Below are 16,076 nucleotides of genomic sequence, written 5' to 3'. Positions count from 1 at the left end.
TTTATTCTTTTTGTTCGACTATTTATTTGAGGTTATGATTAGCCCCCAATCAAATCAAAATTCACACTACTAATTTAAAATATATATCGACTGTTATACATTGCTTTGTCTGCCTGAGGACTTAACACATCATTCACATTTTCCATTGATTTTATCTTTCAAAGAGGCCCTTCACATACACCATACCCTTCTCACTCAGCTGAAGCTCCTTTCTCATCTGCTCCACTTGCTGATCGTCGCCTTGGACAATGATCTCCGACAGGTTCCCGTCATCGCCCACCAATACTTTAACCTGAATCTGCTCCTTCCTAGATGCTTTCTTCCAATAATAAACTCCCCTGATTCAACACCACGCGTTAGCTTTCCTCGTGCGATCATCCAGTTAAGAGTAGAAAACAGGAATATCGTTACAGACTTACGCCAATGGACTCAATATGGTTAGCCAGAACCAGTTGTTTCCGATGTCTGGATAAGTTATTGTGAGAACAAGTGCTACACTTGCAAGACTTATACAGGTGCAGAAAGTGAGCAATGCTGCTTGACCTCGGCTTGGCACCATCACCCCTTCGAATCTGAAAGAGATAAAAACATGGTTGTGTGAGAGAGAGAGCGATATATCATCATAATCGGGCTACTGATCAACTTATAGGGATGGACAAGATTACAACAGTTATTAACATCAGTAACAGAACACAGAACTTAAGTAAAGACATTGACGGGTGGAGATCCACTTTCCACAAGATTACAAGAAGTGCAGATGTTACAAAGGTCATAAACAATTACACGAGCGAGTAGAGAGGGGAGGGATATGTAATTGCTGTAATCCCGTTCAATGTTCATGTCATGTAACCGAACTCAGCAAAACTAATATAGACATACATTTTCATCTATTTCCCCAATTTGGAAGCATTTTTTACTGTATTGTGATCACTACATTGCAGCCTAATCATAGTATAGACATACGTTTTCATATCTTTCCCCAATATGGAACAACACGAGCTATCCAATCTGCCCGAACTACGAAATGAAAGTACTCAACAGCACAAAGCAGTGTTATTGATTGCTTACACTATTGTCTCTCCTCTATCTGACACTACAAAATTGTTGCGAGTAAAGAACGATAGTATTTCTCCTGCAACCTGATTAGGCGCCTTCTTTCCTTCCCCTTCTCGTACGAGTGTCTTCTTGACAACCTGATTCAGATATTTAGATGTAAAATTTGATTTCAACGAAAAAAGAGAGCAACGAAACAACACTAGTATGTATCCTCAATCTTACCCCATGCTAGTTTAAAAGAAGCAGTAATTGGAGCTAGAAGTACAGTACCTTGGATTTTACTGAACGTTTGATGAGGGACCAAAGACCGGGAACGGAGATGACAAAGAGACCCAGAGAAGTATAATAACTAGCCAGTGAGTAGCCAGTACTTTCTGCAAGCAGAAAGAGAGACTGTGTATGCTGAGGCAGATGCTCCACAAAATCTGAAGACGACAACAAAGCATCGCCCACAGAGGTAGATAGTTGAACTGCAAGGCTCCTTTGCTTTTTTGGCACTCGGACACTTCCAGGCCATGAGTGAATGTGCTGTTGGTCTTGGGTTGAAATTGTGCAACGATGAGAGAGAGGAGATATTAATAGCTTCGTTGCCATTTTCTGATGACTTCAAGAATAATAAAAACTAATCAGTTTTTGAGGACTTGTATGTTTAATCTACTTCTCAGTTACATTCCACAAGTTCTCAAGTTTAATTTACTACAATGACCATCATGTATCAAAGCCATAATACACTTTTGACTTCAAACTGAACCAAAACCAGTTTATTTGAACCAGTGAAGTTGATAGAAATAAAAAATCTCAATCATCTTGATAAAACCAAATGATCAAAAAGCAAAAAAAAATAGGGGGATATAGCGACTAGTTAAACCTACTTCTATGATCATGTCACTCATCAAAAAATTAAGAAACAGAGATGTTAGCTTGTTCATACAAGGTTGCAAAAAGCACAAAGAAAGTTTTAATCAACCGTAGCAATCGTATATTTGGATGAGCCAATTAGAGCATAATCATAAAAAAACTAAAAAACATAATCCAATATGGCAATTCACATTTAACAAAAGAAAATTCACATCCATATAAATGATGGAAAGGACAACTAAAACGCATGAAAATGAAATCAAAGCTTGTATGGAAACAGCAAACAAGAAGACTAAAGTCACTTTCTAATTGGGCTTCAGTTGGTGCATAGGTAATAAAAAATTGTTTCCTTCATTTCATATGTACATCAGATATGAGGATCTGTGCTTAGCAGCTAACAAAGCTATAGACATCACAGCTAAAAGCACGAAGAACATGAGTAATGACATGTATTTTCTTTTGGATAAGAGTATCTAATAGTGTAGAAATGTAAATGTAGTCTATTTAAAGGGGCGTTTATTGAAACACGATGGGCTAAAAAAGAACTACCACAGATTAACTGAATTATAAAAAATGATGCATAGAAGCTCCATGACTACATTTAGGGATGATGCCCACACCAAGAGCTACAAATCCAATCAATAAAGAGAATTATAAAAAATCTTAATGTGCTGACTACGTGATGAATACACATCCTGTAAGATTGATTATGGTTCGAAGCTAGAAATATTTGTATTAGGGTTTTGGTTCAATCCAAAGATTCATTATAAAAGAAGATATGCAAAACTTCCATATTGTTGTTTCTAGAGCTAACTTATTGTAAGGTTTTCAATTTCATCAGCATAATCCGAGGCCATCCTATTTTCACAGATATTCACACAAACACATAATACATATTTCCTGAGGTAATTGGCGCCTAATGCAGCTCACAGCACTAGCACTACTGCAGCGGCTCCACGATAACGTAAATGAAATAGAGAGGAGAGATGAAAGAACTCACAGCTGTAGAATTTGTGGAGGGAAAGGAAGCGGAGGCAGGTGGAGATGAGCCCCTCGCCGAAGAAGAAAGCAGCGGTGGATAAGGGGAAAGGAGCTACTGAAGATGAGACGAGTGGCGGTTGAATGGGCTTTAACAGAATAAAAATCGCGTTCGCCGTTAACGATTTCATTCGGTTAATTAAAGTGAAATCGTTCCTGAACCTAAACGCCTACAAAATCGAACCAAAATTAAATTGTGATATTTTAAAAATCAAAATTTAAAACTACTACATGGTTAGTAATTTTAAAAAAAAAGTTTTCAATACATTGAGATTATTTGCAAATTTCACCAACGATATTTTTTGGCGTTGGTTGTGAATTTATTTTTTTTGCAAAAAAAGCACGTATCAATTTGAAAAATTCAAAATTGAGTTGATGTACATTGAGATGAGACAATTAATGCTATTGAACATCACAATAAACGTAGTTTTTAGTATTTAATATTCTCGATCACAAAAAAAATAACAACTTATCTATATATAGAATTATAATCGAATTATATCGAGTCGAATATAATGTATTTGTATTTAAATACTAGTTGAATAATTTGAATTGAATATAATATCTGAATTGAAATAAATTATTTAATTAGCTTACTTATGCTAATGAAGTAGCATACATATTTGTGTGGTTAATGAATTCAATTTGAAGTTTAGTTTTTATAGTTGTGAAGTCTTATTTTTTAAACAAAGAGAATGTTACACTATTAAATATATAAATATTATATAAATGTTTATTAAAATATTTGATTGAATATTGTTTTCCTTTTCCTTTTCCTTTTCCTTTTGTCTTTTCTAACAGTTGAAATACCCATCAAATTTTGGATTGGAAGCAGTAATCTCTCAAATTTGCTACTCAACGAACAAAATGGCTGCCCAAATGTTATGCACCAGCTACTCATCCTTGTCGATCCATGGCGATAACAAATCTCCTCCGCCATCACATCACAAGCTTGTAGAAAATGTTGTTCGGTATCCTTCACGGCGCGGCGCCGGGAAATTATCGGTGCAGTGCTCGGAAAATCAGCCCCAGATTTTGAGGACTTGCAAGCACTGCAAAATCCAGTTCGATCCTCTGCAAAACCATCCCCGTGCTTGTCGTTTTCATTCCGCTCATTTCGGAGGTATGCTCTTTCTCAATTGAACGGGAGGCGACTAGTATATGATTTCACTTTGATTGCTCGATTCATCTGATTTTCAGCTGCTTTATGCTTCTACATGAGTGTACTGGTTCGTTTTTTGTTTTTATTTTTCTGATTTTGGAATTGTCTGTTTTTCCTGATGATTTTGCTTGAATTTAAGTATGTAAAGCTGCGCGATAATTGCTCTTTGCAGATGATTACTTTTGATTTCACTTTTACTTCTCAATTCATATGATTTTCGGCTGCTTTATGCTTTTATTTGTATTGTGGTTCGTTTTTGTTTTTATTTCATTTGATTCAGTCAATTGTATGTTTTCATGTTGATTTTGATTGAATTGAAGTCATGTAAGGCCCTAATGTTCTTTACAGAGGATATAAATTCGAAATTTTTCGGAAAAGTAAAGTATTTAATTTAGGTTTCAAATTTGACTATTTGAGTGTGCCTGAGGAAGTAGAGCACAGAAAGGGGTGAATGTCTTTTTGCCACAATCAGAACAAGATTGTGTATATCTCAACAAAAGCTAAGCTATATTTATCTTAAGATTAATGCATTCTGATTGCTAAATGATTAGCACCATAGCAATAAAAATATTTAGCTTCTGAAAATCTAGATCTCAGTTGTGTCCCCTTATTCTCACTTGCTTACGCTGCTGATCCTATCACTTAAAGTGAACGTTTCATTATATTCTTGGAGGTGTTGATGGAAGTCTGTTTCCTACTGTTATACTTCATGAAGCACTGTTAATACCTGACATAGGAGCAATCAATTTTTTTCCTTAGGAGAAACCAAGAGAAAGTTTGAGAGTGTATACACGGGTGGCACCATGCATACCCCTGATTCAGGAAAGGTTTACCAATATTGGCACTGCTGTGGCTCTGAAGATCCCTTTGATCCCGGATGCACTGCAGCACCTCACTCTTCGTATGACGACTGAATATGCAACGGTCTGGATGCTAAATCTTGAGATATACTGTGATTACTCTCGTCCTGTATCTGCATTTACTTTGATATGTTTTTGTTACCTATAATCTCGAAAAGTAAAGCATTTTCTTATATCAATAGAAACAAGAACCATAGCCTTTTCATGTGGTTTCTTTTTGCTACTGTTTGTGATCACTCTGCAAAGAGTTCTTAGCCAATTTTGTTTACTAGTCATACTCTCAATAGGATGTTGAGACCATACATTTGACATGAAAAAAAGGGCTTTGTCAAATGGCAAAATACTTCATCATTCACATATGTATAGAATATACTATCGATCACTGTAGTTTCTTGGTAATTACTGAACATGTGTTCATATCAACGAGCACGAACAATTGAGTTGCAGGAGTGATAATTTTGGGGAGTTTACCGAGCAACATAGTGCTTGGTAACTTTATGAGCACTGGAGTGCTTGGTGATTGTCATATGTACCGAATGTCTTGTGAAATAATCGAACTCTAGGAGCATGTTTTAGCTTTAGGTGATTTATCAGTCTTAGAAATAATTGCTTGGGAAATATCCTATTCCATCGACCAACAAGCAGAAGAAAGAAATAAGATAGGATCAATATCGAAGATGTGGTAATTTATTAGGAAGCAAGATCTTAGCCGATTGGCTAATAAACCTGATCCCTATGATCTATAGTCTGACCACCATTTATTACAGTAGATTCGAGAGAGAGAGTTCATTCGAAGAAGCGGGGGCAGGCGCAGGGGCTCATCCGGCACATGGTGGGGAGAGAGCACATCATCCTCTGCATCTCCACCTGCTGCGGCATCTCCATCATCATCTCCTTCACCGCCCCGCACCTGCACTGCGAGCTCACCCGCCTCAGCTCCGAGCAACACTCCTCCAAATGCTCCTCCTCCCCACCGCGGCGGCGGTCGTACGCGTCAGCATAGGGCCCACGCCTCATCTTGCTCTCTGCCCACCTCATACAGCTCGACATCGGCATATGCTGCTCCACCTCGCGCTCGCACTCGTCCCCCCTGTAGGTGTAGGCCGAGGCGACAGCCGCGGTGGCGATGAGGAGGATCAGAACTGCTAGCTTGGCCATTGTTTGGTTGTGGATATATATATATATATATGTGTGTGTGTGTATGTGTGTGTAAGGAGATATATACTTGTTGCGTGTGGTGGTGGATTAAGTGGGAGTGGAGGGAAAGGTATTTATAGAGGATTTGAGGGTTTTGCATGGCCGGAACGTGGTGGCGATGAGGTGTTGGGGCGGCGGAGGGGAGCTTCCACGTACAGGTAGTTTATGCATATGCTGCCAGGAGCCACCGTCAATTGAACGCTACAGCTTCTTAATAATTTGACGCATATGGAATTTTGAAATAATTATATGACATAATTTTGGAATTTTTTAAAATTGGTTGTTATTTCAAAATTATGATGTACTCCTTGTTTTTTAATAATTTGAACTTTATGAAATTGAACCAGAAAAACGTTTGTTTAATAATTTTATTTTATTTTAATTAAATCAGGTGTCCCGCTATATAATGTTTTAAAATACAATATTTTTTTACTTGAATCAGTAAACATTTTAGTTGAATAGGCTTCTTCAAAATCTTATTCTTAGTTACGGATAAGATGGTAAGTAAATGGTAGATTAGCTTGGATAGACTTGTCTATACACTCTATCTAGCGGCGTATCTTGGATTTTTGATTTAGGGTGCAAGTCTTGGCGTCATGTCGCCAGACTAGACCCTCGAGTAATGGACGAGATAAACTCGGGTAGTGGTTGAGATAGGCCTTTAAGAGCATCCGCAGCGGTGGCGGTTGGCGCCACCGCCGTCCGTGCCAGCGGCAAGGCGAAGGACCGCCACCGCTGCAACCGCGCCGCTGGCACGGCGCTGCTCGATGTATCGAGCACGTCCGTGCCAGCGGACGCACACGTGGCGGCTCCCATTCGCCAACGGCATAGCCGTTGGTTCAAATATTTTTTTTATTTTTTTTAAAAAAAAAAATCGGATTTTATTAAAAAAATCGATAAAAAATAAAAAAAAAATTTCACTTCCCCAAAAAATTATATCCGTTTATAACCGTTTTTCCCCACTTTTAATTTTTTTTTTATTTTTTTTTACCCAAAAATACACACTTTCATCTATAAATACCCCAATTTCACTCCAAAAAATTCACACTTTCATTACACAATTCTCATCATCAATCTCTCATATCCATTTTCATCTTCCTCTCACACCCTACAACACCACTATGTCCGGTAACGACGACAACCCAAGCGGCTCTCACGGTTGGAACCCGAATGGTTCGGTTCGCAACCGTTTCATAGTCCGGAAACGGAATATTCGGCCCTCCTCTCACCCAGATTCGGGCGTTCCGAGTGGCTACCGCCATACCCAATCGCGATCAAGGTGCCTCCGATGGGCGCTACGGGTGGACACCGGAGCCTAGGCCTCGCGCCCCTTCCCAAATGCCGAATCCTCCATCTCGCGCCGGTGTCCGCACACCGTACTCACCGGCGGAGATGGAAAGATTGTTCAAGGCGTACTTGGAAATCTCCGAAGATGCGGTGGTTGGAACGAACCAATCCGGCGATCACTTTTGGTGGCGCGTCTCTAGCCGGTACAATGCACACCGGCCGCCGGGAACGATCGAGCGCAACGAGAGTATGGTGCGCAACTGCATCGGCCGAGCCAACGAAGAAATTGGCAAGTTCAACGGCTATTTCATCCAGGAGTCCCGGAATGCCGGGAGCGGCCGAAGCGAGGTCGACATCATCACCGCCTCGCTGAGCACCTACCAATCCATGAACGGTAAGTCGTTCAAATATCTTAACGTTTGGCAGGAGACGCGGATGCACCCGAAGTATAAGGGAGGCATAACATCCTCCTCTAGCGGCTCCTCCAAACGCTCACGGTCGGATTTTTAATTTTTAATTATGTAATTTGTAATTTTTAGTATTTTAATTATGTAATTTTTATTTTTAGGATTTAATTATGTCTTTTTATTTTATTTGTAATTTGTTATTTTTATTGTGGTTTTTAATGAATTTTAGTATTATGAAAATGTTTTTGTGTAATTGAATTTTATATTAATTGTGCTCGTCCTTGCGGAAGAGCACAGTTGTGGGTGTTGTGCTCTTGCCAGAGAGCAGGCATGAATAGTACCGCCCGGGCCCACAACCGTGCCGCTGGCAAGAGCACGGTTGTGGATGCTCTAAGACTTAAGTAGCGGTCGAGATGAATTTCCGAGTAGTGGTTGAGGTAGACTTTCCGAGTAGTGATCGAGATAGGCCTCTAAGTTTGCATCTTTTGCTCTTATTCAAAAATGTGCAAAAAAGAGATAAAAGAATGAAAAGCAAAGCAACAGAGAAGAAGCCAGGCATATGATATAACATACATGTAATATATGTATCGATTGAGAGATTAATTGAGCCAAGAGAAACAAGAAATCTATACTTTGAGGTAATTCATCAAACAGGGAATGAATGCAAATAACAAAAAAAACTGGTCTATGGCTCTGCAGATCCCTTTGATCCCGGATGCACTTCGGCACTTCACTCTTCGTAGACGACTGAATATGCAACGATAAGGAAGCTAAATCTTGAGATTTTCTGTGATTATTCTCATCCTGTACCTGCAATTGCATTGATATATTCTTGTTGCCTATGCACATTGGGGGTGTTCGGTTTGCAAGATTGCATCCAGGATTAAATTTGTAGTGTGTTTGGTTCATGAGATTCAATCCCACAACTCAGTCCTAGATGGATAATCATGAGATAATTAGTCATAGCTAACTCCCTATGACTAAAATAATCTCACAACTCAATCCTAGATTGTATCTTGGTATTATTTTATCTTGGAAACCGAACCCCACCAATAGATACAAAATCATAGCCTTTTCATATGGTTTCTTTTCTACTGTTTGTGACCACTCTGAATAGGAAGCTAAGACCATACATTTGACATGAAAAAACGGGGTTTGTCGAATGGCAAGATACCTCATCATTCACAATGGATACCAAACGTCTTGTGAATTAATCGAACTGTAGGAGCATGTTTTAGTTTAGGTGATTGAATATAAGAAGCAGAAGAAAGAAATAAGATAAGAGTGATCTTGATGATATATAGAGGATGTGGTATTTTATTAGGAAGCAAGATGTTAGCCGATGGGCTAATAAACCTGAACCCTATGATACAGTCTGACCACCATTTATTACAATAGATTCGAGAGAGAGAGAGAGAGAGAGAAAGAGTGTGTGTTCAGTCGAAGAAGCGGGGGCAGGCGCAGGGGCTCATCCGGCACATGGTGGGGAGGGAGCACATCATCCTCTGCATCTCCACCTGCTGCGGCATCTCCATCATCATCTCCTTCACTGCCCCGCACCGGCACTGCGAGCTCACCCGCCTCAGCTCCGAGCAACACTCCTCCAAATGCTCCTCCTCCTCCCCGCCGCGGCGACGGTATGGCCCGCTCCTCATCTTGCTCTCCGCCCACCTCATGCAGCTCGTCATCGGCATCTTCTGCTCCACCTCGCGCTCGCACTCGTCGCCCCTGTAGCTGTAGGCCGAGGCGGTGGCGACGGCAATGAGGAGGATCAGAACTGCTAGCTTGGCCATTGTTGGGTTGTGGATATTGATGTGTATGAAGATATATATATATATATTTGTTGTGTTGTGTTGTGTTGTGGTGGAAGATGTGGGAGTGGAGGGGAAGGTATTTATACAGGGTGTGAGGGATTTGCATGGCCTGAACGTGGTGGCGATGAGGTGTTGAGGCGGCGGAGAGGAGCTTCCACGTACAGGTGGTTCATGCATATGATGCCGATAGCCACCGTCGATTGGAAGCTACAGCTTCTTCATAATTTGGCGCATGTGGAATTTTGAAAATATTTTGGTTGATTATTTCAAAATTATGATGTGTTTTTTAAATATTTGATTGTAAAAAATCAAGGGTAAAGTTCATGATATTAATTCATTGGTAAAGTTTGTGATATTATTTGATTGCTGGAATTTTTTCACTGGTGGGAAATAACAAACTCAGGATAAAGTTCGTGATATTATTTGCCAATTTCAAAGTTCATGGAAAAATTCAACTTTTTGAAAGTTCTATGATAATCCCTATTTTTATTTTATTTTATTTTATACAATCTCCTTCCCACTTAAAGTGAAGCATTTCATATTCAGACGAGAAATTTTATGAGTAATAGTAATAGATAACGAAGGCGATAATATTGGCTTAAATATAGTGAATGTAGTAACACTCTGCAACGTGCTTTGCATATTACGCGCTTGGGATGTAGTGTGCGCCACACTCGCCTAATTGATGGTTCGTGTGCCGCATAGTTTCACACGCCCACCGTGCTCGACTGGACGTCGTTTTTACCCTTTATTTGTTATAATTAAATGAGAAAAAGGCGTTTCTTTAATTATTCTATATATATATATATATATAAATGGCCTCTCGCTACAATTTTTTTTACTTAAAATTAGAAAAACGTTTTCTTTCATTTTTTAAATTTACGCAATATTGTTTTCATTTCGATTTTGATTTATGTATTCTTAAGATTCTTATTGTATTGTCAATATAATTACTACAATGTTGACACAGCATGGACCGAGAAAATAATATAAAAGTAGGACTTATATTCCACTAACTTTTTTAACTCACTTTCTTTTACATTTCTTAAAACTCTGTTGTGCCTTAACAAAAGTGGATAATTATTGGGAAAGAGGGAGTAAGAAGTTACAATGAAAGGTAAGAAGGATATTTATAGAAACAAAGAATTAGAATTAGTATTAGTATGAAATTAACGTTTCTCCCTCAATTTGCATTAGGTTAAAAATTAATTCGTCTTAAATATAAGTTTCTCTTTCTTCTCCATCTACTAAAACTCCTAAAAGCTCCATTTCTTCTCCCCCCAGAGCCCCCCTCGCTCCGCCGAGGTCCGGCACTGACCAAGCCCCTGCTGGAGCGATGACTTGGCCTATGCTGGCTCGGTCGTTGCTTCCACCTTATGATTTGCATATGCATTCTGGATATGGATTTTGGTAAAAGGATTCCTCCAGCCGCAGTCGTACTCTGCCCTTGATTCCAGGAGGGCCGCTTCCTCTCCTCCGAGGTCCACCGAACCTGCAAATGCCACAAAAACAGACCTTTCAATCTCCAATTTTCAATTTGCTAAATGTGATTAGCAGAGATATATGATGTGTGGAAAAGAGTTGCACAGTTCCATTCACGTCGAAGCAGTCATTTTGGCATCATTCAACACCATAATGAGATGTCAAGCGGTTCAAGGAAAGTAGCCGTCATGCGTGACTAAATACCTTTGTCTATGCAATTGCATCACAGGGAGCGATAGAGACGACTCTTCAAGCTGCCCAGCCTCCATTAGATCAAACAATTGAACTAGGCTTTTCCTGCACATCACCTTTGTTATATGAAGCTAAATTCACTTCTTTTACCCGTTGATACAACTGCCCAAACCATCAACTAGTAAATATAAACTGAGAATTAGCAGCAGCCAATACCTGTCGGAGTGATTGTTTTGCGATGTCCTAAGAATCGGCGATGACCTTCAACAGCTCTTGCCTGTTACCCGAGTGGGAAGGGACGAAAATGTCACTTTCTATGGAGATTATGTAATCTAGGGCTTGCAGTTTGTGATGCATGATTGGAAAAATCTTTCAGTTCTTTTGTGGTTGCCAGCATTTCCTGTACAAGTGGAAAAACTTAGCTGGCAGCCAGAAATAGCTTAATTTGCTTCGTTCTAGTTTTGAGTGACAAATCAATCCAAATTCCAAACTACGAAAACTAACTTTGGAAACAATGTTAGGAAACCGGGAAGTGAGCTCCGAAAGGTGCGAGTCACACCATATATTTCTCCAGCAGCAATATATATTAAGGTAGATGGTGGATAGCCAAGAGCTTTAAGAAATATCCCGACCTCCTTCGGAGTTAAAGGGCAGAGACCAGCATCTCTCTGTTCTGTGGGGTTAATGTTCTTCACTTTCCAGTGACTTGTTTTTCTCTCTAGTGAAGGCAATTTAGCAAATGAAATCGTCATGTAAGCAGAGGAAGAAAAGAACATATAATGAAATAGATACAGATAATTCCTACATTATATGCATGTAGGTATGCATGATGAATTCAAAAGGTTTTCACCTCATTGTTCGGAGCTCCTCTGATTCTGCAACAGTAAGACCATAAGTACATCCAGTAAAAGACACAGCACACTTCTTTCTCATATCTCAGATGAAGGCAATGTATCTTTGAGCACGTGATCGCAGCCGCTCCACGAGCTTCTGTGGTGTCACCGGTCATTTATGCTCAGACCCTAATATAAAAGTAAAGTCCCATACAAGACCACTTAAATGCAACAGCAGAAAACACGAAATCTCATAAGTGACCTACATATTTTCAACTTTTTCTCTAATAAATTTACTGGTATCTAGCAGGGAAAAAAATGAATTTTGACAGTTTTGATCTGATTACTTCAGCAGAAGCGAGTTGATATTTCCACTTAAAGGATGAATAACCTTGTATGATAATTGCATCCTCTATGTCCATATACAAGGAGTACGAATTAAGAAAACCAAGATTATGATTTTTACCTTTCCTAGACTCTCAATAGATGGAGAAAAACGAAGAGCGTGATACAAAGCACGGCATCTCAATCTCTGAATGTCAAGGGGCAGATCATTGTTTGCAAGTCTAGAATCTGATTTTGCAACATGAATTATCTGTAGATAAGAAGAAATAGGTCAATCAATTTTTTCTGGCTATAAGTTCTACAGAGCATTCGTTGGAGCTAATTTGGTTCATTCAGCATGCAAATTCTTTTTCATTTTTTCTTAGCACGGTTGTTTTATTGTTTGAGCTTTTGACTTCTGTTCCTGGCCTGTGTTTAGAGTCTACAACTCAAAATAATTCCTTCATAGTTTCATTGTTTGGAGTTCCATATTTTCCCAACTTGTGCCTTATTGCAGAACCATTCAAATACAAATCAACAAATACTGGCCACGCCATCATATAATCAAGCATTTCCGTTTTCCTACTAAACAAAGTAACTTTCCTGATATTCCTTCCATAATGTAGTCATTTCTTCATAGTAGCCCAAACCACCCCATGAGGTGAAGTGTTTCCTAGCACGAGGTAGAGATTCTAATTCTTTAGGAAGCTTCTTCACAATCCTCACATCCTTTTCCAGGGATTTGATGAAATGGGTTTCGTCGAATATATTAGAGAATGTACTGTACATCAACAACATGAAAATTAAGCCAAATGTCAACTATGCCCATGAGCATAGCTCTGATAAGTAGAGATATCAGGAATAGAACCATTTGTGACATGATGTAAATTAATTTACCTGCTATCCTGCCAGAATGAACTCTTGTCAAGTTGAGGTATCACTAGTGTAGCATTCATAATGTGTGCCACAGCCACCATATCAGCTATCTACAAGCATGACATTATTGACAAACGAATCTCTAAAAAGTCAGATTATCTCTAACAGTAACATAGAAGTCGCTCAGAATTCAAAATTTTAAAAATGAACAAAAAAAAAACCTAATTTGACCTACTGCTAGCAGCAACCAGCACAGAAACTGACAGCATGTATGCCTACCAAACAAACGACAGAATAAATAAAATCCTCACCCCAGTGCGCATTTGATTTAGTCCTCCATTACTTTTTACAGTTATGTAGTGATCTGAGACTGGAGTAGCTGCGCATGCAAAATAGGGATCACATTTTGTAAGAAACAGGAAGGGGGAGCAAAAACAAAGGACGTAGATGAGGGGAAACAGAAGCAAACTCACGTATAAGTAAAGCAGTATGAATAATGCTCATTAGCCCAAACAGATAATTACCTCTATATCTACTTGTTCGCTTGACACACTGCCGCAAACCAAGACCAGAAGGAGTTTTCCAAAGTTGATCATCTAATAACTGCAGAATATGACCAAATATGTGGATCATCATGTGGTATATAAGACCTCATCATGTAATATCGGAACTTTCAATGAGTTCAAATTTCAGTAATGGGCTTATGTTACGTATGCCATGTTGTAGAATCAGATCAAAAAGCAGCTAATAGCATCACATTTTAGATCACTTACTCGTCCACCTTTCACCACATTAACTACACATAATTTCTACCAAACTGTTAACTCATCGTCAATAAACAAAAAACGTACTATAGTAGACTATAAACCACTTCAAACATGCCCATTGCCCACAACATCACTTTTTTTTATTAATATTCAGTTTAGAATACGATGTAGTTTCCCTAGCCTATCCCATACACTATTACCATGCCGAAACCAAAGATCACCTGAAATGTTTACTTATAGTAATTCGTACTTCTGTAGCAGCTAAATGACAATATATACTTTCAATTTAAATGGATTATCTAGCTATCACATTTGAGTATTTTGCTCATGATCTATACTTCTAGTAAAGCTTTCAAATCCACCTTCATCCTTCATACAGAAGCTGCCTAAATCTTCTTAATGGAAACAAACATTTGCTTTCACATAAACTCTCAAAATCCAAATCCAAATCCAAAATCCAATGTACTAAGGCTTCAGCAACAAAACTCATGACCTAGCGACTAACATCAAACACCTCACATACAACAACATTTGCTAAATCCACATAATCGGGAACAAATCCATAGCAAAAACCAATTAAAAATATACTGAAATACTAAACCGCAATAACATCGAAAAGCATCCCAAACCTTGTTGATTTTGGGCTTCTCAACTCTCAGAAGCGGCACCTTATTGTCTTCTTGCAAAACGTAGCTGCTGTAGAGCAGGAAAGTGAAGATTGAGAGTGAAAAAATGAGGATCACGTACAAAGTGATTGAGAAAAAGGAGGATTTTCTGTGTCTGGATAAGGGAAGGTGATGGTGCCCTCGCCGATTAACCATTCTTTGCATTCATCGGTAGATCTCTGCTTCAATTGCTACTGAAACTGATTCGATCATAACTCGGTTTCCAGATTTCGGTGTTTTTGTCTTTGAATGTCAATTGTGCGTTTGCGGTTCATGTGAACCCAGAACAGAGAAACATTTCATTTTTCACATAATTTTATTTTAGAAAAATATCAATAGGAGTAATTTTTTATCTACGTCTGTCGTGGAGTCGTGGTCACTCAAACCATCACTTGAACTTTTTACGTTTTTCTAATAATAATTTCGCTTATTTTTGTTTTCTTTTGTTATTTTTGCTTTTTAAATGTTTTGCATTAAAAAAAATATGTGTAAATTATTATCAGTAAAAATTTAACTATTATATTAATTTAAGAAAAATAATAGTACTATTATCTTTGAGTTAAATTGAATTAAATTTTCAATGCATTATATATTTTTAATATGTAATTTTCAGACTTTTAATAATCTCAACTATGTATTTACCAGGTTTCAGTAATGTTTAATTTTGGAATTTTATTTATGTGATTTTTAAATTTTAATTAACTACATATTTTTTATTAATATGAATTTAAATTAAATAAAATAAGAAATGAATATAAAAAAAAATCAAAGATTGAGGATTATAAATAATAGTAGTACTCTGATAAAATGTTAGTAGGCCTGTCAAATTGGATACCCGATCCCGAATTTTCCAAAATCTAATATTCGATACCCGATCCGAAAATGATTTCGGGTATCGAGTCCCGATTGTGATTTTTTTAAATATTTTTTTAATTACTTTTTAAAGAAAATTAACTACAAAATTTTAAAAATACAAACTTGTAGTTCGAATTTGATACAAACTTAAAGTAGTTCGAGTTTAAGATAAAAAAACAACTACAAATTATTAGAAATAAAAAAATTCATATCATTAATCCATAATAAAATAGATACATAATTTATTAAATTTAAAAGAAATTAAAAAATCGGGTAATTTGGCTATACCCAATACCCAATAATCCAAAAATCAAAAAATCGGGTATTGGGTATCCAATTATCCGATATTTCGGGTTCGGATATCAGATATCCAATTCCCGATATCCATTTTGACAGCCCTAAA

At 38.0% G+C, this 16,076-nt stretch overlaps 5 protein-coding genes and 1 long non-coding RNA gene across 7 annotated transcripts; 1 reads left to right on the top strand and 5 right to left on the bottom strand.

Annotated features, from left to right (window-relative positions):
- Positions 1 to 49: 49 nt before the first annotated feature.
- On the bottom strand, positions 50 to 3,047 carry LOC121791003 (protein COFACTOR ASSEMBLY OF COMPLEX C SUBUNIT B CCB1, chloroplastic-like). 2 transcript variants are annotated; one of them, XM_042189076.1, is made up of 5 exons: positions 2,915 to 3,047; positions 1,327 to 1,653; positions 1,069 to 1,193; positions 420 to 572; positions 50 to 338 (listed from the first exon to the last, which is right to left on the bottom strand). In XM_042189076.1, the coding sequence occupies exons 2-5, from the start codon at positions 1,648 to 1,650 to the stop codon at positions 152 to 154; spliced, it is 789 nt and encodes a 262-aa protein (XP_042045010.1). In that variant the 5' UTR covers positions 1,651 to 1,653; positions 2,915 to 3,047; the 3' UTR covers positions 50 to 151. The 2 variants fall into 2 exon arrangements, with proteins under 2 accessions (XP_042045010.1, XP_042045009.1); XM_042189075.1 differs by having other exon boundaries at positions 1,327 to 1,660; positions 2,915 to 3,033.
- Positions 3,048 to 3,762: 715 nt separating this feature from the next.
- Positions 3,763 to 5,199, top strand: LOC121791004. Its single transcript, XM_042189077.1, has 2 exons — positions 3,763 to 4,075; positions 4,874 to 5,199. The coding sequence occupies exons 1-2, from the start codon at positions 3,820 to 3,822 to the stop codon at positions 5,026 to 5,028; spliced, it is 411 nt and encodes a 136-aa protein (XP_042045011.1). The 5' UTR covers positions 3,763 to 3,819; the 3' UTR covers positions 5,029 to 5,199.
- A 547-nt stretch (positions 5,200 to 5,746) lies between these two features.
- On the bottom strand, positions 5,747 to 6,432 carry LOC121791005 (2S seed storage protein 1-like). Its single transcript, XM_042189078.1, has one exon. The coding sequence runs from the start codon at positions 6,130 to 6,132 to the stop codon at positions 5,761 to 5,763; it is 372 nt and encodes a 123-aa protein (XP_042045012.1). The 5' UTR covers positions 6,133 to 6,432; the 3' UTR covers positions 5,747 to 5,760.
- A 2,727-nt stretch (positions 6,433 to 9,159) lies between these two features.
- LOC121791008 (2S sulfur-rich seed storage protein 1-like) lies at positions 9,160 to 9,707 on the bottom strand. Its single transcript, XM_042189079.1, has one exon. The coding sequence runs from the start codon at positions 9,656 to 9,658 to the stop codon at positions 9,302 to 9,304; it is 357 nt and encodes a 118-aa protein (XP_042045013.1). The 5' UTR covers positions 9,659 to 9,707; the 3' UTR covers positions 9,160 to 9,301.
- A 957-nt stretch (positions 9,708 to 10,664) lies between these two features.
- LOC121791010 lies at positions 10,665 to 11,551 on the bottom strand. Its single transcript, XR_006048452.1, has 2 exons — positions 11,366 to 11,551; positions 10,665 to 11,171 (listed from the first exon to the last, which is right to left on the bottom strand). It is a non-coding gene; the product is annotated as an uncharacterized LOC121791010 (long non-coding RNA).
- A 637-nt stretch (positions 11,552 to 12,188) lies between these two features.
- On the bottom strand, positions 12,189 to 15,119 carry LOC121791009 (O-fucosyltransferase 38-like). Its single transcript, XM_042189080.1, has 8 exons — positions 14,783 to 15,119; positions 13,911 to 13,989; positions 13,698 to 13,765; positions 13,408 to 13,496; positions 13,114 to 13,291; positions 12,653 to 12,781; positions 12,356 to 12,375; positions 12,189 to 12,228 (listed from the first exon to the last, which is right to left on the bottom strand). The coding sequence occupies exons 1-8, from the start codon at positions 14,981 to 14,983 to the stop codon at positions 12,189 to 12,191; spliced, it is 804 nt and encodes a 267-aa protein (XP_042045014.1). The 5' UTR covers positions 14,984 to 15,119.
- Between the last annotated feature and the right edge of the window lie 957 nt (positions 15,120 to 16,076).

Source organism: Salvia splendens, unplaced genomic scaffold (genome assembly GCF_004379255.2).
Source record: "Salvia splendens isolate huo1 unplaced genomic scaffold, SspV2 ctg703, whole genome shotgun sequence".
In the NCBI taxonomy this organism is placed as follows: domain Eukaryota; kingdom Viridiplantae; phylum Streptophyta; class Magnoliopsida; order Lamiales; family Lamiaceae; genus Salvia; species Salvia splendens.
The sequence above is the reverse complement of the archived record's forward strand: the minus strand, read 5'-3'. Positions and strand labels throughout refer to the sequence as shown.